Source organism: Mastigoproctus giganteus, chromosome 14, assembly GCF_048544385.1.
Source record: "Mastigoproctus giganteus isolate SK-2022 chromosome 14, ASM4854438v1, whole genome shotgun sequence".
NCBI lineage: Eukaryota > Metazoa > Arthropoda > Arachnida > Uropygi > Thelyphonidae > Mastigoproctus > Mastigoproctus giganteus.
Genome location: NC_143588.1, coordinates 49640634 through 49666120, shown reverse-complemented (window position 1 = coordinate 49666120; position 25487 = coordinate 49640634). Strand labels below are relative to the sequence as shown.

Here is a 25487-nt window from a genome sequence, read left to right as displayed (position 1 = left end):
GATAATCTCTTTTCTTTATAAATTTCAATAGCATGCATAAGCATATTTTAACTGAATGCACAAATTGCAACTAACACGATTTGCATGGAGTAACATGTTTATGAAGCTTAAAAAAAAAAAGGAATGAAGAGAGATTCTGGAAATTTATTTGGTTTTTTTTTTATAGGATTGAAGATTAAGGGTGTAAAGGGGAAACACATTTCACCATAATAATGTAAAACACCACACAAATCCAACTATCAGTATTTTTACATATGCAATTACATAGAGTTTACTACCCATTTATAACTGCTTGCACTAACAGAAAAGCCCAATAAACCGGAAAGTGCAAATTGTTTTTGTTTTATGGTCGTGACTTCCAGAAATGTGCTTTAGAAAAATATCACAAAGCCGTTCAAAATTGATTCTTATAATGGAACAAATGATAACGGTGAAAGTGTAATGCATTTTAATGATTTGAATTGGTAACTAATACAATTTACACTATAAAAACAACCTTTCAGAGAGTTATATAACAAAAATTTCAACTTCTAAGGTCGTGGAACAAATTACCAAAAAGCAATGTGTTATTGGGTTACATATTAGGATATTTTCAAGATACAATGGTGTCTCTGGAACAGATTAATATTGTAAAGCAGGGATACGCTGTATCCTACAGCTACGAGCATGGTTTGAAATGCAGTATTTATGAATGTTTAACATTCATTTTTTGCAATTAATGTTCATATTTTTGATTTTGTTGTTACTTGATTTTATTGATGGGGGGGGGAACCCTCAAATCCAGGAACTCTTAAAGCAGGAACTGCCTGTGTATTCAAGAATTCCTAGAGAGCCATAACAAAATTAAGTTAGAGTTCCAAGTACAAGCTATCACAAGAAGCTGACAGTGAATAAATGGCCATGGCTTGTCTTCAAAGCTTTATTATTATTATTTGCTGGGACCTTCGTGGACCAGTGGTGGAAATGGCTATGACCAGTGCTTTTTTTTGTAAAAAAAAATAGGTGCCGGTACTCATTCTTTGCTATCAGAAAAAATTGATAATTAAAAGGATATGAAAAGTACTCAATTTTTTTTTTCCTGGTAGTTACTTTCGTAGTAATGTTTTTGGAATAAGAACAACAAATTTAGTATATTAACACAGTTTATTAAGTATAAATTTATTACTCAAGTATATATAGAAAAATAAGTAAAATGTGAATAAAATAAGGAAATAAATCTGTCAACTACCAAGTGCCAGGAACTCAGGATGACACAAACTGTCATTAGTGTAGTATCTCAAATAGAGCTTTATGGTAACTGAAAAGTTTCTAGTACCACAGCTTGGCCTAAAACTTAGGAAATAACGAAAACATTGTCTATTTGAGTCTTTCCGGTTGTTGTGAATACCAAAGGTGGGAGAAGCGACTCAGACTTCTTCCTGCAGAAGCAATTAAAGTCTTGGGTGAGAAGCGACTGGCAGGTGAGTCGCTTCTCACCCAAGGCTCTGCACAGGCACCTCCCCACCACTGGCTCTGAATACCTTCTTGCTGGACAACCCCAGCTTTGAAAATTGTTAAAAAATACTTCTTGTCGCAAAATTTATAAATGACCTTTATAGAATTATTAACTAACTATTTAGCAACCTTTTTGTCACTAAAAGGAGAGTTACTTAGTAAAAAAAAGCATGCTATTGAAGTTCAATAAATTGAAGTGCAACAAAAAAAAAAAAGATTTTGAACTAATTTTAACACAAAAATAAATGATAGATTTCAATCGGAATAGTTTTCCCTTGATAACCATCGAATGATGCATAGTTGTTGTTGTTTGGTTTTTAGGATAATTAGCAACTAAGGCCATATTGCTCCGGTGCAGTGGTCATTCCCTGACCTTTCTGCATCCTCCATATTTGTTGGTGACGGGCTCAAACCCCGGTCTAATCAAGAAGAGTGTGCTACGCACTGCTGCTCCTTCCCACCTGGCTATGGAGGCGCCAATGCATAGTTAATGTGATTTTTAAATTTTTAGCTCCATTAGCGACAGAAATAGAGGGGGAAAATACAGGAAAATTACTTACATTTTCCTGTCTGATGCCACCATTTTTAATTTTCAAAATATTTTAAACATACTCGTTGAGCTCTTTCCAACAGTGTAGCTATAGGTTGTCGACAACATTTTTATCGCCCCACATTTAACCCCCTCCATTTCTCAGACAAATTTTTGTCAACAATGATCATCGATATGGCGTTATGTTGGCCCACTTGATGTGCAAACCCATGCAAAATTTCTAGTCAATAGGTTGAGTGGTTTTAGAGATACAATGTTGTGACAGATGGACGGACAGGCATACAACCGAGTGACATTTTAAAGGTCCTTCGTTAAACTATGACCCCTAAAAATATTTATTTTTACTTATTATAAGTAAAAATAATTTTATAATAAAGCTTTTGTAGAATATTCCAAATTTTTATTAAGTTCTCATTCGACACCCTATGCCGACTTCTTTTCTTCCTCTTTGTGTGTCTATTGCTGAATGACCTTTCCGAAGCAGCCACGAATACACACATTTTGCTGGATCGAAGCGGGTCAGCGGTGGGCCTACAATTTTAAGAAACAGTAGTGAAGAAAGTGATTTTGTCATCAACGAAGCTCTGGTTGGGCTGACAATCAGATTCATTTGTGAAAATCCTCGTTCACATTCACTCGATGAAATTGGTATTGTACTCAGAGCGTCCATCAAATTCTTCAATTCTTCCGAAGCCATCTTTCCAATTAGGTACCCCCGAAATCCACGAATTGCATTTAACTGTAACCTAATTGACAATTTTCTAACTTCATTTTCACCAAATGCCAACAATTCGTGCTTAGAAGGTTTAATACCTTCATTGTCCTCCTCTCGTTATTGTCACTAGTTCTTAAATTTGAATTTTTTTTTTTTTTGAAAATGTCAAGTGTCATTCGGATATTCAGGTACTGTGACCATGTAAACAAAGATGGGGAAAATTTACGGAAAAATGTGGCTAACACACTTCCGCAAAACAGATCATTATTTGTCGGGGTAAAAGAAATTACTCCCTCCTAATTCTCTAACGGGGCACTTACAGTTGATTCAAGAAGGGGTCCAAACCTACGGTCTGCAAGGAAAGTGAACTAAAACAGCATTTTAAATTTTGTTAATTACGAAAAAAATTCTCATTGAATGTTTTGTTCAGTAAATGTAATTATGTATTGTACTTAATAAAATTTGAATATTTTCAATTTTACTTTTACATGCAACAAGATATGGAAAATGTAACACACTAAAGAAATCTAACTTTGAATTTTTTGGAATATGGCACCTGTATGAGAAAAGGTTGGACACCACTGCAATAGAAGGTGGACCAGAGCCCATTGGGAATACACCTTGATCTGCTCACTGTTGACCAGCACGACTTCTCCGTACGCAGGACAGGTGGTCAGATAGGTTTTACCAGGTACCACTAAATTATAGAATGGTAATCCCTTTAGCTCTCTTAATTCGCTCAACAGCACTAATTGCCTAAATTGCCTGAAGGCCAGAAATGCAAACAGTGCGTACCGAGTTAATTCTCTCCTAATCCATTCGCTATATGAAAATTTTCTCGCTCAACGGAAACTATTTTAAATGTAACTTCCAAGGGGAATTCAAAATAATTAAACAGAGGTCCGACTGAGCAATTTAGAATTATAAAAATGGTTATACAGTTTTATATAGAAAATATCTTAACAATAGACAGTGAAAAATGTAAATTTAGTTAAATAATTTTAAGCTTATTTGAATAGTAGATAAACATGTAAAAAAAAAAAAATTTACAGAATATTACAAATTTCGAAGTGCATTGCATCCAAATGTCACACGTCACTGTTAATAAAGGTGCCGGTCCGCCATACCATTGCGTACCGTCACAAAAAAAGCACTGGCTATGTCATAGGATATCTGATTGGTTGTTACTTGCCTAGATAGTATCTTGAATTCTCTGCAACTTCCTAGTGCCGGTTGAGGAAGTTCTAGAAGGAAAAGAAAGGGGGGGGAGAAACAGAACAGGAAGGCTGCAGAGTTTGGGGTATAAGATCTCTTCAGCCTGCTTTCTTAGATTGGGGGAAGAATACAATGCACTGGTTGGAGCAGTAAATCTGAATGTTTCTAATGACGTTTGAACCTAGGCTGCATAGGTTGTCCCAGGAACAATTGTGCATAATTTGGGGAACCCTGGAACTTGAAGTTAAAGGCCCTTGCAGATGCTATGTAATATCCCCCTACCCCCATTCCCCAGCATTATCCTTTCAGGTTGCCCCTGTGTGTTCTGCTATGCAGACGCTCAGCAGTACAAATGTCCAATGTAGCATGTACCACATTCAGTCAACCCTGTAGACAATCCTGAACCTTCACTGGGAAGGAAACCCTCTAACACCAACTTAAAGATAAGACTGCCAGTGAAACGAATTATTATACTGTCCTTCATACTATATCACTAGCTTGAGAGGTACATAGATATACAGGAAAAATTCAGGAGCAGCATCTGTCATGCATTAAATTTAGTATATAATCACCAGAGTGGGAGCTTTCTTTCAGAGCATCCTGTTTTGTGTTACCTTCATGTGCAAGAAATTCAATTAATATATTAAGCTTTGTATATTATACCTCAACTAAGATGAACTGTTCAAGGTCATCTCGTGAAATTCTATTTGTCCTATCAGAAATAATGAAGATATTCATCACACAAAATAATCAAACTCTGACTTAGAACTTACTTTGATCGAATGTGCATCCTTCAATGTTCCAGATGAACTAGTCAATTCTCAATATGACCCTGAAAGAGTTATAAAAAAAAAATGCTTCCATTTTGAGAAATGTATACACTTTCTCAAAACAGAAAGTGTTTCTTTTAGTTAGCTAAATTTTTAATTGCCACTCATCATCTTAAAAAAAAAAAATTCAAAGGAAAGTTTTGGAAAATTAAGGCAATTAATTTTTTAATACTTCATAGTTATTCACAAAACTTGAGATTTGCCAAAAATTGTGGTAAATATTAATTCAAGTAAATTATAGTTTGTTTGACATCTGTCAGTTGGTAAGGTAAATGTGACAAGTTTCAGGATGTGGTTCTCAAGGGCTGATTTCATCTAAGTACACACTAGCAGATCCAGACAGTTTTTTAAAAGTCACAATAATGACATATTTCAAGGGGGACATTAAAAATGATACATATGATTGAGAAAAATTAAGTTCTGATTTTTCTCAAGTTTTTAATAGCTCTTATAGAGTATACATACAATGCAAACAGTTACCACACTATAGCTTGATATCATAATTCACACAGTATTTTATTTTATTTATTTATTATTTTTTTTCCAATTTACTGAGGCTTTTTAGGAGGACAAATGGGATGAATACCCCTTGATAGATCTGATACCAAGCATGGTGTTTTTAACGGTATACCTGTTCAAGATTAAAAATATGCTTCTTTCTTACATAGAGATAAGTGTTTTTTTTTTTTTTTTTACTAATACATTTCTTCTAAATAAAATTTTCTAAATTGAAATATAGGATTTTAAGTTTTTTCTTCCCTTTATACACTTTTTTGATGAATTTAGTATTCACATTGTAGCAGCTATATACTTACTACCAAATTAAAACTCTTACACTTTTACTCATTCTATAAGCATAAGTTATTTTTTATGTAACATTTTAATCCTTTCAGTGACACAAACATACCTACCAGTATGTTCAAGCCTCAGATGACACAAAGAATTAATGCCAGTATAATACAAGTTTTTATACTTTAACTGGCATGAAAACAGTGCATTTCTCACATAAAAGTTGGCTTATGAAACTTATTTAAAATTCTGCAGTGATACCCATATAATTGTAAAGATGAACAATAATCATAAATAATTATGAAATTTTTTAAGTTATATATATATATATATATATATATATATATATATATATATATATATATATAATAGATCAACATAAATATTCTACAATATAGACAATATTTACTTCTTAACTGTGCCCAAATAAGATTTAGAAAATGAATTAATTCTTTTAAGTTTTATTGGAATTCTTTTATCTAAGTTTTATCTGTAATTCAACATCAGAATTAATTCTGATGTTGAATTACAGAATGTGTACATTCCAAATCTTATCTAGGATAACATGCATCTTCTGAACTATTTAACAGAAAATAAATGCATTTCCAGAGAGAAATAAATGCCCAACAACCAACCAACCATATATTCGTTTTGATTTTTAAGCTTTGTAAAAATATTCATGAAAAACAATGTGATTCACCAGAGTGAGTATGGGAGGGGACGGGGGGGGGGGGGCCTATGCATGAGATTAAGCAAAGAACAGAATCAAAAAAATTCATTAAATTACAGACATACATATAATTATGAGAATTAATAACATTGGACATAGCTATAGCAAGCTGGACCTGCTACTTAGCATAAATCTCAAAACTGTGGTGGCACTTTGTCATGAGGTTTCCTTGATATTGCACTACTCTAAATAAAAGGCACTGTTCCAATGGAGAAGCATATTGCTTTTTAAAGTGTATGCCAATACACAGGTTTTGACTCTGACTGGAGTCTCATCAGTGAGCAGAGACATTGTAAAGACTTGAGCAATCCAGTGACAAAATAATCCATAAAATGCAAGATGGTGCAAACAATTTAACATTACTGTGAGTTTAGCATATTGGGTTCTTTGATTTTGTGATCAATGCAATAAGTAATTGTACATTTACTTTTATGTGAATACAATTTAAAAATTGATCCCTTTGACTAGCAAACAAAGGAATTATGGAATGGCTGGATGATTATGTACTGCTATTACTGATATATTTCAAACAAACTCAAATTTACTGTACTATATATGATAATACTCGATTATGGATATAACTTATTATCAAAAAGATTCCTTTTCACATAAGACATAAATTAGCAAGCCATTTGTAAACATAAATTGGCACGATTTTTATAATAACTATGCAACCTTTCATTTTGTAAGCAGATTGCATGTTTGTATCAATCATGCAATTCAATGAAGTCAGAGGCTTTCTGCACCAGCCAAAAAAAAAATTAAATTAAATTAAATTAAAAATACATAAAAAAATAAATTACCTATTTGAATCCTTCCTCACATAGGAGTCTATCCTGCTGACCTTTGAATTTCCTCAAGCTCTCAACAACCCATGGAGATAACTTATTCTAGTAATTAATAAGTTAGACTAAAAAAAAAGCTTCCTACAATCTTCTGAACTTCATCCCCTTTAATTTTGAATTTATGGCTCCTAGTTGGGGAATCATTTATAACAGTAAAATTTCATTCTTATTCATTTTACTTGCACCTTTCAGAGAATTATAATCTTAATTAAGTCTCCTCTAGTTGCCTAGTTCTAAGCTCTGTAGCCCATATATTCAGTCTTTCTTCATACAGATGTCCTCTCACCAGGCAAGCTGCCAGTCATTGTACCATTTCAAGGAGCGCTGCCTTTATTAGGTGCAGTCTCCATATCTCAACACAATTCCAAGCATGGTCTTATATTTGCCTTATACATTAGAATTATGACGACCTCTATCTCTACAAACAATCATTCAATAAATCATTGAATAGGGCAGTAGGGACCTTCCTCATTGCCTATCCGCATTGCTCAGAGGCCTTCATATCTGAATAGGAGTAGTAAAGGCAAAGGAATGGGTTATAATTTTAGAAAAGGAAATTATGACGCCTTAAGGTGCTACATGGCCTCTAACTGGGTAGATGTCTCACAAAGAGTGAATACAATTGAATTATGGTATATTAACACAGTAAGCACAGAAGCCTTGAATGTGTACATAGCATTAAAAAAATATTCCACAAGGATTACAAGTTGAATCAATAATGAAGTTGCCATATTACTTGAACAGAAAAACACTGCATAGAAAACTTACAGAACAATAAAAAGTACTGAAGCTTATAACATCTCCAAAGTGATCTCTAATAGTGACACAGAAAAGGTTAGGCTGGCAAAGGCAGGTTATGAGAAATCACTGGCAAAGAGCAAGAGTGGGGATAAGGAATTCTTCACATATATAAATGCAAAAAAAAGGACAAACCAGATCAGACTCTTATGTAATGAATGTGAGATAGTGTTAGATACCCCAACTGATGTTGCAGATGAACTCAACAGTTAGTTACTTTGCATCTATATTTACAGAAGAAAAACCCTTTATGTCAAAGTAAATTATAAAAGGGAAGTTGAAAAATATGTAATTAATGATACTGAAATTTCACATTAGCATTTAATGAAAAATACTTGAGTCTACAGACGAGTAAGGCTGCTGGAGTAGATGGCATATACCCTACAATTTTAAGGGAGGCTGCAAGTGAGTGCATTGAACCATTGAGGCTAATTGTGAGAGCATCACTGGACTTGGGAGAGATTCCATTGGATTGGAAATGTGTCTATGTATCTCCAATACATAAGGGCAATTCTAAGAGTGAAGTGGGAAATTACAGACTGGCCAGTCTAACTTTGGTAGCAGAGGAAAATCATGGAGGTAATGATCAAAGGTAAAATTCAGGATCATTTAGATAAAAATGGAATTCTGAAGGATACTCAGCATGGTTTTGTAAAGGGAAAATCATGTTTAACAAATCTGGTTAGCTATTTTGACAGGGTCACTCATGAGCTGGATTTAGAGAATAATTTCGACATTGTTTATTTGGATTTCAGCAAAGAATTTGACTCAGTCTCATATGAGCAGTTACTTTATAAGCTGGTACAGGTTGGAATCACATGGAAAATCTTTTGATGGATAGCAGACTACTGTAACTCTATTATAACTAACCCAAAAATATTTATACAATTAAATTATTTTAATAAGCAAGGAGGCAGAGGGTTGTGATAAATGGTTATTCCTCAGATCGGGTTGATGTTAGAAGTGGGGTTCCCAAGGTTCAGTATTAGGACTACTATTGTTTTTGATTTCCATAAATGACATCGATGAAGGGATAGAGAGTGTGATGTCAAAATTTGCAGATGATGTAAAGATTGGTAGAGTAGTTAATGATTGCTGCCAAGAAGAGCTTCTTCAGAGTGATCTAAATAAACTTTGCGGATGTTCAGAAAAATGGCAGCTATGCCTTAATCCAGCAAAGTGTAAGGTATTACACCAGGGGAACAGTAACCCCAAAATAACTTATACACTTGGGGAAGTTGAACTAAAGCCAGTAGTGGAGGAAAGGGACTTGGGTGTTACGATACAGTCAAACAAGAAGTTCTCCAAGCATTGTAGACAGGTTGCAAGGAAGGCCCATGGTGTCCTATCGATGATTTATCAAACATTTGCTAGTAGAGATAAGGACGTCATAATTCTATTATATAAAGCTATTGTTGGACCCCACTTGGAATACTGTGTTTAAGTATGGAGATCTCACCTAAAGAAAGACATTGTGCTTCTTGAAAGAGTCCAAAGATGGATAACTTGTCTGGTGAGTTCGGAAAAGGGCATCTATATGAGAAAGATTTCGAATATGTGAGTTGCAGAACTTGGAAACTTGGCACCATAGAGGTTATTTATTGTTATTTGGTTTTTAAGAGCATTAGCAACTAAGGCCATATTGCTCCGGGATATGCGGTGGTCATTTCCTGACCTTTCCGCATCCTCCGTATTTGGTGGTGACGGGCTCGAACCCCGGTCTAATCCAGAAGCATGTACTACGCACTGCTGCTCCTGCCCACCTGGCTACGGCACCATAGAGGAGACCTGATTGAGGTGTTCAGGCTCTGAGAGGCATGAGTGCAATGAATGAAGACAAAATTTTCAGTTATGATTCTAGAACTAGGGGACATAAATTCAAGTTATGGGGGAGACGTTTAGAATGGATTGCAAGAAGTTCTATTTTAGCCAGCGAGTTATAAATTACTGGAATGTTACCTACATGGTTAGAAGAGGCTGCCAGTTTGGGGAAATTCAAAGGTCAGCTGGATAGTTACCTATTGGAGGAGGGAAACACATAGGTTGTCTTTTTCCTTTTTTTAATTTTCTTCTTAGTATTTTATTCGTTTCTGTCTGGTGCAGCAAAAGCCATATGCTTCCTTGCACCATGTGGCCAATGCTAATACTATATTGTATCCCCCTAAACTCTTCCGCTACTCTCTTCAGTTCTATCCCACCAGGTGTGTAAGTTAATTTATTGCTATCCCCCAAGTGCATTTTGCTGCATTAAATTACAACTTCCACTTTTCTGACCATTTCAATGCCAGAAGTTTATCAAATTCTAACAGGGAGCGCAAAGATTTTGTAATAACTAAGAGCAAAGTACAGGAAAAATTGAAGTTAAACGTAAGAAAGGCACCTGGTGGTTGATGGGATCAATCCAGTTATATTAAAGGATGCAGCAACGGACATAAACAAACCCTTAGCCATTATTATGAGAGCATCTCTGGATTCAAGGGAGCTCTCCATGGACTGGAGATTTCCAAATGTATCTCCAATTCACAAAGGAGGATCAAAGGGTGACAAGAGTAATAACAGACCTGTTAGTTCACCTTCTGTTAAGGGGAAAATAATGGAATCACTGGTTAAAGAAGTTGCAGGATCATCTAGACAAGACTGCATTTATATCCCAGACACAGCATGGGTTTGTTAAGGGAAAGTCTTGTATATTGCATATATTGAATTGGATTTGGTCAAAAAGAAACTAGATGCAAAAAATAACTTTGATATCATATACTTGGATTTCAGGAAAGCTTATCATATTGTTGCATCAGGAAAGCTTATCACATCTTATGTAATGAATGTGAGATAGTGTTAGATACCCCAACTGATGTTGCAGATGAACTCAACAGTTAGTTACTTTGCATCTATATTTACAGAAGAAAAACCCTTTATGTCAAAGTAAATTATAAAAGGGAAGTTGAAAAATACGTAATTAATGATACTGAAATTTCACAAATAAGCAGTATGGTATTAAGGACAAGTTGCTGCTATGGATAAAGGGATGGCTGAGTGGGAGAAGACAGAGTGGTAATCAATGGATACTGCACTTTTGCTGCCTTCTTTAATATGACTGGATAGATCACCTCCTTTGCTACCTCCTTTAATGACTGGATAGATCCCATTCACCCCAGGTGCCTTTATGTTCAGATTCAACAATTTCTCTTCCACTTTCCTTTCAGTTATCACAAAGTCATTTAGCTCTTCGTTAGAATTTTGATAAACTTCAGGCATTCCCTTCCCTAAAAAATTACTCATGTGTAAATGTAGATGTAAAAAACCTATTCAATTTGTCAACAACTTGAGCAGGGTCACCAACAGTTAACCCCTTCCTTCTACTGTTAATATAAGCACAGTAATTATTGCTGCTTTTCTTTGCATTCTTTGCTAGACTTCATAATCTACCTTAGCTTGCCTAACCTCCTTTGTGACTTGATTATAGACTAATTTATATAAATATCACTGGCTTCTATATAACCTGATAATTTATATGCATCCCTTGCACTTTTCTTCTCTCTAACATGTCTCAATAGTTCATCTGATATCCATTTAGGCTATGAATTGGATGTGGACTGAACTGAATGAGTTCAGTGACACTGTCTGTTCCTAGGTCCATGCTACTTTTGACATCTCTGGAGCTTAATTCTGAAGATGGACCCAACATCTTCAGGCTGACTGTATTGGATGAAACAAATATGGTTTTGCTACAACCAGATGACACAAAGGGGGTGGGGTGGGGGGAATTGAACTAACCTCAATAATGCAAATGAAGTTTATGTAAACTATTCAAACAACCATAACCAAATCAAAATCATTATATCATTGCTGATGAATAAAATTCAATTGAAAGATCCTATAAACCATTCACTGGGTACACTTTTTCTAAATATTTACTGTTCTGAACATGGTCTATATAATGATATTATTTCATACCTTAGCACTTGAGATTTCATAAGTTTCCTGTTTGACTTCAAATATCATTTCTGCATTTTTATTGCAATAAAATATTGTTCTGCTATAGTTCAGCCTGTATACAGTGAAATCTTTAATTTCTAGAAGAAATACAGAAAAATTCTAAGACATTGTATGGTACTCCTTGTGCGATTTCTTCAGTCACTGGACTGCTATCATTAAGTTAGCAAGGCTGAAACATCACAAGAACAATTCATTAACTGAAGAAGTTGTAAATACCACAAAATGTCTGAGAATCATCTGCATTCACTGTACTGAAACTTATACTTAGATTTGCACTATTTTCCATTTCATTCTTCTTGCACACTATGCTGCTAAAAGAACAATGTAGATACTATTTTAAGAGAAACATTTCTTTAAAATGTATAGCCTAATAGGCACATATATAGACACATATGTGCCTACTAGGCTTATACATTTATATACATATATAAGATTGAAATGGAAAATAGTGAAAATCTAAGTACTTATTCCTTGTCCAACATAAGTGAAATACTAACATATTTTCTATAAATATTGAGCATCACCCGACTAATTATTCAAACCTGTGGCATTGGCAGTACACCAGTGAGATATATCTTGAAAACAGAACACACATTAACTGTTGGTAAAAGATAAAAATCTTCAACCCACAAAATAAATTTTGAAAATGGAAGTAAATAATAGTATCTAATATATTTTTTTAAAGCATACACATATGCAGAAGTATATGCATAACACATTTGATCTTGTGTACATTTAACAGTTTTATAAAATCGCTACTAGTGACGGTCGTGTTCAAAGCCGCTAAGTGGATTTTTCTTATTTATTGATTTGAAATTATTGTTTTTCTAAAACTTTTGATTTAAATTTAGTAGTATAACATTATTTTGTGATTTTTTGATTAATTTGGTGTATTTATTCTTTACTCGGCCTTGTAAAAGTATCGCTAAGGGTTTCCACGTGTTCGTAACTACCGCTACCGTTAGTAACTTTCCCGCCATTGTGATACCGTACTAGATATACCGTAGGTTATATACCGTACTAGATAGCGTTAGTTGAACTTCGTTAGCAGTTAAATTGTACGTTTAAATAAATACATATAACGACTTAGATTACAAACGTAATATAATTAATAACATAACATAATTAATTAATAAATTAATAGAATCATGACTCAGACCAGAGCAGCAAAGCAAAAGGCTCAAGCTAATGGAAGTGCTGTGGCTCAGAGCAGAACTGAGGGGGGCAGTTGTCCTCTGACTCACAGCCTTATAAAATGCACTGTTTGCTTGATGTTTGCAGAGCAATCGGATACGGGACATGATACTGCCAAGGGGGATGTCTTTGTGTGTGCGCGATACAAGGAGTGTATTGATATCAGGCAACAACTCGGCGTTCTTGTGGGCCTATATGAGAGCTTGAAGGACAGGGTGGATGCCCTCGAAGAAACTAAATTGAGGGGCCCATCAAGCTCTCAGCTGCCCACATCAACGCCAGAGCTTGCACTTGGACATCGCGTGACACAGAGACAACCCCTAAGGCAGAATGCGCTGGTCCCGAAGGAACTAGTAGTTGTTGGTGACTATTGTCAGGGAAACGGGGAACATGCTTTGTAAAAAAGATAGGTGGAACAGGACCAGGGTATGTCTGCCAGGGGCTAAGGTTGATGACGTTGTAGAGCGAATATCATCTTTTAAGGGCACAAAAGGTGATATAGTTGTACACGTTGGCACTAATAATATTAAGAGTAGGAGACCGGCAGAATTACTTAACAAGTACAGGTCACTGTTGAACAAAAGCCGAGAATTAGGGTTGAATTTGAAAGTGTCTGCAATTCTGCCCAGACACGATAGGAGGGAGTATATGATGAGAGCCTTGTCGATCAATTCGGCCCTGGAAAGATTGTGCAAGGCTCAAGGGGTAGAATTTTTTTCAGCCTGGACTGTACTTGTTAACAGGAGAGATTGCTTCTACAGGGATGGGATACACTTAAATAGAAAGGGTGCAAGAATATTTGCTGATGCTATCGAGGCAGTGTTAGGTGGGTCGGAAAACTGCTAGCTTGGGGGGGAGACAAAGACCAATAGATTGACAGTAGCCACTGGCAGAGGTGAAAGAGATTCTTGCACTGCTTCTATTAGAATGAGCAGAAGCCTGAAAAACAAGATGCATGGTATTTCAGAGACTGCTGGGAGCCATTGCAGTACAAGTAAACACATGGGTTGTGTTAGGGTAGCTAAGAATAGAAACAGGTGCAGGTATACTTACGTGTACACCAATGCTAGGAGTTTAGTAAATAAATTTGATGAATTTGAGGTATTGCTCAAAACATCGAAGGCAGATATTGTTGGGATATCAGAGACGTGGTGTCATACAGATATAAGGGATGCAGAACTGCAATTTGGGGAGTGCAACGTCTACAGAAAGGATAGACAGGATAGGAAGGGGGGAGGGGTTATGCTATTAGTTAAGAAACACATAAAAACCAAGGAAGTGAAGCCAGTCGACATCGCTGGACAGTGCAGTGGGGAGTCAGTTTGGTGTGACATAAACATTGGGAGATCAAAATTGAGAGTAGGAGTGTGCTATAGGCCTAATGACTCTGATGAGTATAATAAGGAACTGTACAGGGAAATAGAGTGGGCCAGTAAATCAGAGTGTCTTATAATGGGATATTTTAATTTCCCAGATATTCACTGGAATTTGGGGGCTGGTTACTCACACACTAGCAGGGCTTTTGTGGATTTATTGGATGATTGTTTTCTACATCAGCATGTTCGGGAGGCAACTAGAGGGAGTAATACTCTTGATTTGATTATCAGCAGTGATTCTTCATGCATTAAGAATCTGCAGGTAAATGAACCACTAGGTGGCAGTGATCACAGTGTGCTGAAGTGGGATTTACTCAAAGAGGTAACTACCATTAGGGGTAAAGGGAAGGGTTATTGCTTCCGTAAAGGCGACTACGATGGACTGAGACAGTATTTAAATTCTATACAGTGGGACCAACTGATGATGTTACCAACAGCAAATTCAAAATGGGAAGCATTCAAAGAACTTATCTTGGAAGCTACTAGGCTTTACATACCAACTAAGAAATATTGTTCAAGGTTTAGGCCAAAATGGATGTCAGATGAACTAATGAGGCATATGGCAGAGAAGAAAAATGCATGGGATACATACAAATTAACACATGACACAGAAGCCTATGATAGATACAAGTTGATATGCAACCAAGTTACAAAGGAGGTTAGGCAGGCGAAGGCAGATTACGAGAAATCCTTGGCAAGGGATGCAAAGAAAAACAGCAAAGAGTTCTTTACTTATGTAAACTCTAGAAGGAAGGGGATGAATCAGATTGGTCCACTTGATATTGATGGGTCAAGTGTTGATGATCCTGCTCAGGTAGCCAACAAACTAAATGAATATTTTGCATAGACATTCACACATGAGGAGTTATTCAGCAAGGGGAATGCCAGAGGTGTATTCAACTCTAGCAGTAAGCTACAGAATCTTGAAATAACTGGGAGTAAAGTGGAAGAGAAACTGTTGAAGATAAACACAAGAAAGGCACCCGGGGTGGATGGGATCTATCCAGTTATATTAAAGGAGGCAGCAAAGGAAGTAAGCAAACCCTTAGCCATAATTATGAGAGCTTCCTTGGACTCAGGGGAGGTACCCATAGACTGGAAATGTGCAAATGTGACCCCAATTCACAAAGGAGGATCAAATTCTGACACAAGTAATTATAGACCTGTGAGCTTAACTTCTGTTCCAGGAAAATTAATGGAAGCACTGGTTAAAGAAGCACTGCAGGATCATTTAGACAAGACTTCAGTTATAGCTCGGACACAGCATGGTTTTGTTAAGGGGAAGTCTTGCCTGACCAACTTGATTGGATACTATGATGCAGTCACAAAAGAACTGGATGCAGGGAATAACTTGATATTATATACTTGGATCTTAGAAAGGCTTTTGATACTGTTGCACATGGAAGACTGCTACACAAATTGGAGCAGTGTGACATTGGAGGCAAATTGCTGCTATGGATAAAGGGGTGGTTGAGGGGGAGAAGACAGAGTGGTAATCAATGGACACTGCTCATCGTGGACTGATGTTATTAGTGGAGTCCCTCAGGGCTCAGTGTTGGGTCCATTATTGTTTTCTGTATTTATAAATGATATTGATGATGGTATATCGGGCTTAATGTCCAAGTTTGCAGACGATACAAAGGTTGGCAGGGTTGTCAAGGACACTACTGACACTATGCTGCTGCAACAGGATCTGGAAAGGTTGAGCAGATGGGCTGAGAGGTGGCAAATGAAGTTTAACATTGACAAATGTAAAGTACTACACATGGGAAACAGCAACCCCAGAGCAACGTATCAACTCTGTGGTACTACACTGACAGTGGTAGAGAATGAAAGGGACTTGGGGGTGGTTGTGCAGGCAGATATGAAGTTCTCTGATCAGTGCAGACGGGCTGCAAGAGTAGCTCATGGAGTATTGTCAATGATATACAGGAATTTTTCCAGCAGGGATAAGGAGGTGATTATTCCATTGTATAAGGCGATGGTCAGGCCACACCTAGAGTACTGTATACAGGTCTGGAGGCCTCATTTCAAGAAGGATGTAGAGCTGCTGGAATGAGTACAGAGAAGGGCAACAAGATTAGTGAATGGAACAAAGGGGTGCTCTTACGAAGAAAGGCTTAAGTTTTGCAAATTACAGTGTCTGGAGACTAGGCACCAGCGAGGTGATCTGATAGAGGTGTATAAAGCCTTGAATGGTTTAAGCCATGCTCAATGCTGATGGGATTCTTCCTCTAGCTCAGAATAATCACCTGAGAGGGCATAAATTCAAATTGAGGAAAGACAGATGTAGGATAGACGTGCGGAAATTTGCCTTTAGCCAGCGGGTGGTTGGTTGGTGGAACAGACTTCCATCCCTTGTGGTGGAGGTTGATAGCCTAAATAAGTTTAAGGCTCAGCTGGACAGGTATTTCGAACGAACAGAGGGGTGAAGTGGAAGTGGTTTTTTTTTTTTTTTTTGGCTGATGCTGCATAAGCTTGCTTTCTTGCATCAAAATGCCTCTACTAATGCTAATGCTAATAAACTGGAAAATGGAAGAAAACTAACAGTTTCATCTTTATCATTTATGCCTATAACAATTTTTTTTTTTTTTTTTAATTTTCAGCAGAATTGTTTTTTTTTTTTAAATGAAAAGATGAAATATTGGTGTACTCCAAGCACTCAAAAAAAAAAAAAATTTCCAGAAATCAAAAAGAAAGTTGCCACCCATAAAGTGCTGCCACTGGCTTTGTTACAACTAGTGGAGCCACAACCATAGGGCACCTATAAGGTAATGAAAAAGTAATCTGCAAGTGAAAAATAAATTTTAAAATTGGATGACAACAATCATCTACATCACTAATGGTGTCAAAAAGGGTTGTACAACTACAAGGGTTAATAAGAACTAATCGTACAACAGGAATTGATGGGTGTACATTTTCAATTGGAAGCAACACAGCTTTCAAACTTTCACTTGAACCCGTGAAAAGATGCCACTTCTGGATGTGAATTACCAATTATTTCATCAAATAGCGCAGGGATTCTACAAACAGTGTAAAATGTGCATAAAGAATTTTTCTGTATGTGGATGTCTTGTAGTTGGAATTCAGCAGATTACACTCTTTTAGAAGAGATGTCAAGAGCTCTGCACTAGATCTGGTTAGACCCAAATCCCTCATTAAGTCATTAATTCTTACTGATGAGGGAAATGTGGAACATTACTTGAACAGGCTTCAACAGTGTAATCCCAATTCTCTTGTTCACAAAAATTCATAATTGAATTCTGAATATTCTGTGGAAGGGGGATTGAGAATCATCAGGTCTACATTGTGTGGCACTGAAGCAATAAAGAATGATATGTTGGGATACACTACCGATTTTCTGATCTGCAGAGTTATGAACTTTGTTATATCAGCCATACAAAGGTAGTAGCTGTTGTGATAATTTGTGGGCTCTCTCCATATTTGAGGTAGAAAAAGGCATACACAACTACCATGAAATCATTCTTCTAATACTGACCAGCAGAAAATGAGTTGCCCACTTGTCCTGATCACCCTAAGCATTCCAAAATAGGCTTTACATGTACTCCAAAAGTTGGTTCTACCAATGATGTTATGCTTTGCCTGCTTCAGACCTATAAAGTAAAGTGCAGCCATTATCAACCCACTGCAGGATGGAAGCCTCCTCAACAATTCATGTTGAGGGAAATGGACCATAATCTGCCACGCTGGTCCAGTGCGGGTTGGCAGATCAACCGTATTCAGCAGTCAGGGGCTTGAACCCCGGTCTACTCAAAGAGCGTGTGCTACTGCACTCCCGCTCCTGCCCACTCGGCTACATACATAGCACAACCAATCTGGAAGTAACTTGTACCTTCACTAAGTAGCCACAGAAAACTGCAAAAAACTTAGTTTATGGATATTACAAGCTTATATCAAAGCAATTGTGTGCACTAACATAATACATATAAATATTGAAAAAAACACAAAACCTTAAATTGCCACCAGCGTTTTAAAAATTAAAACGCGGTTATTGCAAAATAATGGCAATATAGTAAAACCATTGACAACATTACACTTAACAGTTAAATAAACACTTTTTTTTTTTTTGTTAAATAGTGTAATTTATAGTTTTAGTCTCCTACTATTTTTGAAAAAGGGCTGCTTTGCAAAAATAAAGCTATATTTTTATTGACAGTACAGTAATAACCCGACTTACGCGAACTCGGAGTTACGCGGTTCTTGATTTTTTCGTTTGGCAACACTGCCGCCCACTATCTTCAAGGTCGTTTTTTCATATGCTATCGATATACGGTGCGACGGCGAAGAGTGAGAGCGAAAGATGAACAAAATTCAGCTTTGCTGCCGCATGAGCTGCACACATATACAAGAATTTGCATTCCAACTGTCATATTTATGTGTGCGTTCGAATTCGTGCTCAACTTTTGTCGGAAATTACATCGTTTTCACGAATAAAAAAAAAAAACTTTCCAGGCTTTAAGGTTTTCAAAGACCGATTGACAATGATGGTCGGCAGGAATGCAGCTGGTGACTACAAGTTAAAATCTTAATTTATCGCTCCAAAAACCCAAGAGTTTTAAAAAAATATCTAAAATTAGCTTAGCAGTGATTTGGAAGTCAAATCATAAAGCTTCGGTGACAGCTTCCGTTTCCCCCACTTCATACCCGAAGTAGAACGTTATTGCAAGTCTAAACAGATTCCATTTAAATTGATCCTTCTTATTAACAAACAATGCACCCGGTCACCCTCCTGCCACCCTAATTAATTTCGACCGACGTGTGAAAGTTGTGTTTTTGCCTCCAACCAACAACCAGCTTGCTTCAACCGATGGACCAGGGAGTCATCAAAACATTTAAGGCCTACTACATGAGGCGTTCGTTTGCACGTCAGAATGAAGCTATGAGACAAAATAGTGAGTATCTGTTAAAAGACTTTTGGAAACAATTCAATGTTTTAGATGCCGTAAGAATCATTGAAGAATCTTGGGATGAAATTCAACAAAAAACACTGGTGTCTGGAAGAAACTTTGTCCATTTTTTTCAAAAACGAGACGAAAACAACGCCAGAAACTGATCATGTCGCTTATATGATAGAAGTTGTTAATCTTGCCAGGCAATTAGATTTGGAAGTCAATGGTGATGATGTCAATGAGCTGTTGGATTCACATAGTGAGGAGCTGACAATGAATGAGCTCAGAGACGCGTGAGCAAAACGTCACTAAATTATCCGACACTGCACACCCAGTTCCACCAGAAAAGCACATGACAATTGCAAGCTTGACAGAAGGTCTCAGCTCAATTGAAAAGGGCTTAAAAATCTCAGAAAACAGATTCCAACGAAGAACGCGTTATAGCTACAAAGCAAGGAATAAAAAAATTATTAGCTTGCTACGAAAGAAATTCTGCGTGAAAAAAAAAAGGCGCTGTGTCGTCAGACGAATTTGTTAGATTTTATGAAGCCATCGACATCAAAATAACTTTTTTTACGTAACTCATTTATTTTTTTAATACATAATTTGTATTAATATGTATAAATAACTGCAATTTTATTAAATATTTTTCTTTTAAACTAGTGTTTTTGTTAGTCCTTGGTCCCAATTAAACAAAATTTATATGTATTTATATGCAAAGTTGTACCCCAACTTAAGCGATTTTCGTCAGACCCACCTATAGCGTAATTTCAGGGTATTACTGTATTGTATTACATAATGATAAAGCATTAATCACAAGGCCAAACAAGTATTAGTGGCAAATAATGCAAGCTATAGCATAAGCCAACAAAAATTTTTTGTTTAAACCCTTCCTTCAATTTATTTCAATTACCCACTTTCACAATGCAAAATGGAAGTTTCTTCCAACAATCACCCTCAACTTAACAGGAAGATTCACAAACAATGACAACTCCTAACAGTTACATAATTTGTAAAGGGATCATGCTTTCAATTTATTTTTATATATATACATTTCATGTAGAAACAAGAATGGTAAAAAAAATGGCTTTTAAGCCTGAAGCATTGCAGTGGAATTCAGCAATAGTAGTTTAGTCCTGGTATTAGAAACCAAAGTTAAATATTTCAACACTGATTCCTGTGACTAAATAAACACAGCATTCTCTACTTTTTTTTGCCCTAGTATTGAGGAGGAGAAAATATTTCTCTCAGTTTTAAAACTTCCACACTGATTCAGAATACATCTAAGTTTAGCTTTACAGCTCAGAACTAAATGGGGATTGTATGGATAAACAGACAGTTTTGGAATAAGTTAAGTCAACATAAGGACTGCTAAAATAAGAAGCATCAAGCTTAATGCCTGTTCTAACTTGGAATGTAGCAGTTATTCACAATTTTATTTTATTTAAAGATGTATTCATATTGAATTATTTTTTGAAAAATTATATTGAAATTACTCACAAACAATGACAACTCCTAACAGTTACATAATTTGTAAAGGGATCATGCTTTCAATTTATTTTTTATATATTATATATATATATATATATATATATATATATATATTTCCTGGACAGGCATTTGGAGGGAATGGTGTGATTTTTTTTTTTTTTTTTTTTTTGGCTGATGCTGCATAAGCTCATACATTTGCTTTCTTGCATCACATGCCACTACTACTACTACTCATTTAAAAAAAAATGAGGGGGGAAAGACTTAAATAGAACAAATTTATTCAAAATTTCAAAAGAACAAGCATCCAAGCCCTGCACACTGTTCACTAGCTTCATAGTAATAACATTAATCTTTGAAATTTCATCCTTCAAGTGCTACTTGATAAATAATCCTGGAGGAACTTAGTTTATTGCTGCATTCTATTGTACAAGCAGCTTTATTTGCTTTATGTTTAACAAGTAGCACTGTAAAAGGGAAAAAAAAAAAAATACAACCTGAGGTGTGAATGAATTATTAAATCATGCATATTTCTACTTATGTAATTCTGGGAAGTAAAATTTTAGGATCTGTTCACATGAGAAGCCATTAAATCACTGTATTCATACCCACAAATTATTTCTTGTTTTAGGGGAAAAAGTTGAGTACAAATATGTTAAACAGGCATAACATGTATTACTATGCTGTTCCTTTTAAGTTAGAGATACAATCATTTATTTTGCAAAAATAAAATAAAACAAGAAATAATTTGTGGGTATGAATACCACAATTCAACAGCTAATATAAATTGATCCAAAATTTTATTTACCTTATACAGAAAGTTGTACAAAAGAACATCCATATAAAACTGAAACTTGAGGTCATCAAGATCCACTTTATCCAAGCTGAAGGCAAATACTGACACTGAAGCAGCACTTAATAGCTTTTTATATAAGCAGAAGTTAAGATGAAGGGAATGAACCTGAACAGCAGAATTCTTGTTCAATTCTGGTTGTTTTGTTTGTTTGAATATAAATATTTATGATGGATGCAAAAAAGGGAATACTGATTTCTAAACTTTCAATGACTTTTCAGACACTTTCACAAGTGTGTAATAAAACACCAATTAGTTTCAGAATGTTCATCCATCTGTATAAACCAATTCTATGCCAAATTATTGTTTGGCACTTAAAAAAAAAAAAAAATTTGACAAGCTTTTCCAAATTTCATTAAAATTGAACAAACAGAAATCTGATTGTAACTTGAGTTATCTACATACTGCATACCCCTCTGGAAATTCTATTTGAAGGGGGGGGGGAGAGAGAACTGTATTGATTTACTAAATACAGTAGTGTTGAAAATCACAACAAGCCAGCATTTATTTTTTTTTTATGTTGGTGCCATAAAATAATTACAGTAAACACTGGTTATTGTGATAGTGAATTGAATTTTGATTTTATTAAATGGCAGTTCTAATAAACAAAAATTGGAGGAATACGTGAAAATTGAAATATTATTATCCACAGGTTAGCAAAATAAACTTACGCTTACATACTTAGCTTAATTAATATACATACAGTACTAACTAAACTTAAGACTTTGTAATCCAATATTTTTGTTCACTGACTTTTGGGGAGGGGGGTTGTACAATCTAAAACAAAAATAAAATAAGCATCAACCAATAACAAAGAACATGGTAAGCAGAAATTACAACTAACACGATACACACAAGTGAGATATGGAGTAAAAAGATTCTGAACAGAGTTTTGACAGTTTAATGTTACTGTACTGTTGTTTCCTTCATCTTTTATAAAAGGAAGCAGAAATTTTTAAGAAGTGAATCGAAGATTGAGATTTTAAACAGACTTTCAAAGGGAGCAGGTAAGCAAAATTTTATGAGGTTGGAAAGTCAACCATAAGACATTAAAAAACAAGGAAAAAATTTATTTGCATCGAAACTTGATTCAGATGGCACAAAAAATAAGAGAAACTATGAGAACAGCAAATGACCCATCCCTCAAAGATGCTGTTTATTTGTGGTTCACACAGAGATAAAGTTTAGAAAAACCCATATCTGGACCTTCGTTGAGTAAAAAGGCACTGGATTTTAACAAAAAATTAGGCAGTCTCTCAGATTTTAAAGCCAGTGTTTTTATTTCTAAACTTAAACTTTTTTTTGTTGTTGTTGTTTCCAGAGCAATATTTTTGATAAGTTCAAAAATCCAAACAAATCGGAAGTCCGAACTACCCCCGATCCCAATTAGTTCGGATTATCGACACTACTGTAGATAATAATATTATTACTAGTTTATCCAATATAATAGTTAAATGATATTGCAGTTAATGCAGGAATGGGCACTGTGTAAACTAGCCGCACTACACTATGGGAATGTGATTTAGAAAACTACTCTCATTCACATAAAGTTCTTTTAGCCTTACGTAAAATTAAAACTTCACAACAATTTTCAAAAATTTACATGTTATACAATTATATATAAAGAAGAAAAACACTGAAGAGTCACTAATTTCTAAAGTACTGAAAACAAAGAGATCAGGAGATTTTAGCTCTTAATTCTGATTGATGAGCAATGATTATAGGTTGCTTGTTTCCTGATACAAATTTTATTCTGACTTTCTACTGTAGACTTGTTGAAATACTTTCGAATCTGACAGGCTTCTATGCATTCAGTCAACATGAGTGACCAGTAAAGTTTGTCAAATCCATGTGTACTGACTACTCCAGCTAACCAACCACCAGGCTAACAAATCAGGAAACAAGAAAGTCTGTTGGTAGGAGACTGCGGCATTCTATTTTCAGGGCTGGAGGAGGCAGAAAAAGAAAATTGTGAGGACAAAGTGGAACCTAGATCTATTGTAATTTCATTCCAGGAAAAGGAGTCTTCCAAGAATAGTTTGGAGTTAGGATACGGGCTGAATGTTGAGTCAGTTTGATATGACATAAGCACTGAGAAAATAAATATCAGTAGCAGTGTTTTATAGGCCTAACTTTTTACTAATTGCCTTGTTGAAATACTTTTGAATGTAACAGGCTTCTGTACATTCAGTTGACATCAGCAGCCAGTACAATGTTCAGTCAGTTTGGTGTGACATAATCACTGGGAAAGTGAATGAGAATAGCAATGTGTTATAGGCCTAATGACTGAAGTATAACAAACAACTATACAGAGAAATAGAGCAGACCAATAGTGGATTTTATCTTTCCAGATATTGACTTGGACTTGTGGGTTGGTCACCCACGCACTAACAAGACTTTTGTGGATTTATTGGATGACTGTTTTCTACAGCAGCATATTAGAGAGAGAGGCAAAAGAAGAAGCCATACTCTTGATCTGCTTATCAGCAGCAGCAATTGTTCAAGCAGTGAGAATCTGCAGGTAAAAGATCCATTGGGTGGTAGCAATCACTGTGTATTGATGTAAAATTTATGGTTTTGCATAAGACATAAGTACTGTAAAGGCTAAAAGGAAGTGCTTTTGGTCTCATAAGGGTCTAATGAAGTTATCAACAGAAAATTCTAAATGAGAAGCATTCAGGAAAATAATTGCAGAAGGCTACTAAGCCATTTCATACCAAATAAATACTATTCAAGGCTTACACCTAAATGGATGTTCAATGAACTTGTGAGACTTGTGGCAGAGAAGAAAAATGCATGGAATGTATATAAATTATCAGGTGATACATAAGCCTATGGTAGATATATACTTCCCTGTAATGTAATCAAGTCACAAATGAGGTTAGACAAACTAAGGCAGACTGGAAGAAGTTTTTAGCAAAGAAAAGCATCACAGACTTGTTCACTTATACTGCACAGCGATTTTTTCAAAGTAAAAAATTCGATTATTCGGACAAACCTTATAGGATCACAGGCCAAGAGCTACTATGGCACCAGAGATGCACATGTTGGCAATATGAATATCTTCCATATTCATGTACATAGTAATTTCTTTATGTAATGATATATTAATAAATTTATAGCAATACATTTTTCACCTAACGAAGAAAAAAAACACACAAAAATAAAATACTTTGACTATAAGTAAATTCATCAAAACAGCTGGTGATATGAATAATGCACTGTCTACCAAGCTGCTAAATAATATGAAATAAATTTTTAAATTAACATCCAATTTCATTAAAACTTTAAAAATACTGAAATAAAAATGTTCTCAGTAAAAAAATAACATAACTAATGGCTCTTTTATGTACATTTAAAAAAAAAATTAAATAGTTTTTTGCTTAGTGGTTTTGTACATTTCTGCTCTTAAGCCATTTTCTAAAATGACCAAAGAATAGTCTAGTTGCAGTTCTTTAGCATAGATGCAATTCCTAAAGGTGTCCAGTGCTTCCATCACAGCTGTATTTGATGGATTAGCAACAGCTTCTTCCTCTTTTGCTTTTTTTTTCTTGTTTCCAAGACCAGCACATAATTCCTTACCCTTGAATTCCCCTTCTGTTGGTGTGTCAGCACCTATCTCCACATCTTCTGTACACTTCTTCATCCACGTTTGCAGGCATGCCCTCCTTTGAAAATCCCTCAGAAATTCCAGACACATCAGC

At 35.6% G+C, this 25487-nt stretch overlaps 1 protein-coding gene across 7 annotated transcripts in view; it reads right to left on the bottom strand.

Annotated features, from left to right (window-relative positions):
• Lasp (LIM and SH3 domain protein Lasp) overlaps positions 1–25487 on the bottom strand; it is a 280500-nt gene that overhangs the window by 218182 nt on the left and 36831 nt on the right. Inside the window, exon 2 of one of the 7 annotated variants that reach the window (XM_090388901.1) lies at positions 4748–4806. The exons of the other annotated variants lie outside the window; for them this stretch is intronic. Within the exon in view, the coding sequence (XP_090245027.1) occupies positions 4748–4764 (17 nt within the window). The 5' untranslated portion in view covers positions 4765–4806. The remainder of the gene's footprint in view (positions 1–4747; positions 4807–25487) is intronic. 7 annotated transcript variants of the gene reach the window in all.